Raw genomic sequence first — 428 nt, forward strand, 5'->3', positions numbered from 1 at the left:
TGGCCGAGGTCAAAGAGGAAGGCGAGCTGGGGGGCGAGGAGGAGGAGGAAGAGGAGGAGGAGGAAGGGCTGGAGGAGGCCGAGGGCGAGCGGCCCAAGAAGCGCGGGCCCAAGAAGCGCAAGATGACCAAGGCGCGCCTGGAGCGCTCCAAGCTGCGGCGGCAGAAGGCGAACGCGCGGGAGCGGAACCGCATGCACGACCTGAACGCGGCGCTGGACAACCTGCGGAAGGTGGTGCCCTGCTACTCCAAGACGCAGAAGCTGTCCAAGATCGAGACGCTGCGCCTCGCCAAGAACTACATCTGGGCGCTCTCGGAGATCCTGCGCTCGGGCAAGCGCCCCGACCTGGTGTCCTACGTGCAGACGCTGTGCAAGGGCCTGTCGCAGCCCACCACCAACCTGGTGGCCGGCTGCCTGCAGCTCAACTCA

The 428-nt window shown here is 67.1% G+C and overlaps 1 protein-coding gene across 1 annotated transcript; it reads left to right on the plus strand.

Annotated features, from left to right (window-relative positions):
- Window positions 1-6: 6 nt before the first annotated feature.
- On the plus strand, window positions 7-425 carry NEUROD2 (neuronal differentiation 2; the record flags this gene model as incomplete). Its single annotated transcript, XM_014536219.1, has 1 exon — window positions 7-425. A coding segment is annotated over exon 1 (303 nt), but the record flags the coding sequence as incomplete, so codon positions are not given.
- Window positions 426-428: the final 3 nt, after the last annotated feature.

Source organism: Myotis brandtii, unplaced genomic scaffold, assembly GCF_000412655.1.
Source record: "Myotis brandtii unplaced genomic scaffold, ASM41265v1 scaffold157, whole genome shotgun sequence".
Classification (NCBI taxonomy): domain Eukaryota; kingdom Metazoa; phylum Chordata; class Mammalia; order Chiroptera; family Vespertilionidae; genus Myotis; species Myotis brandtii.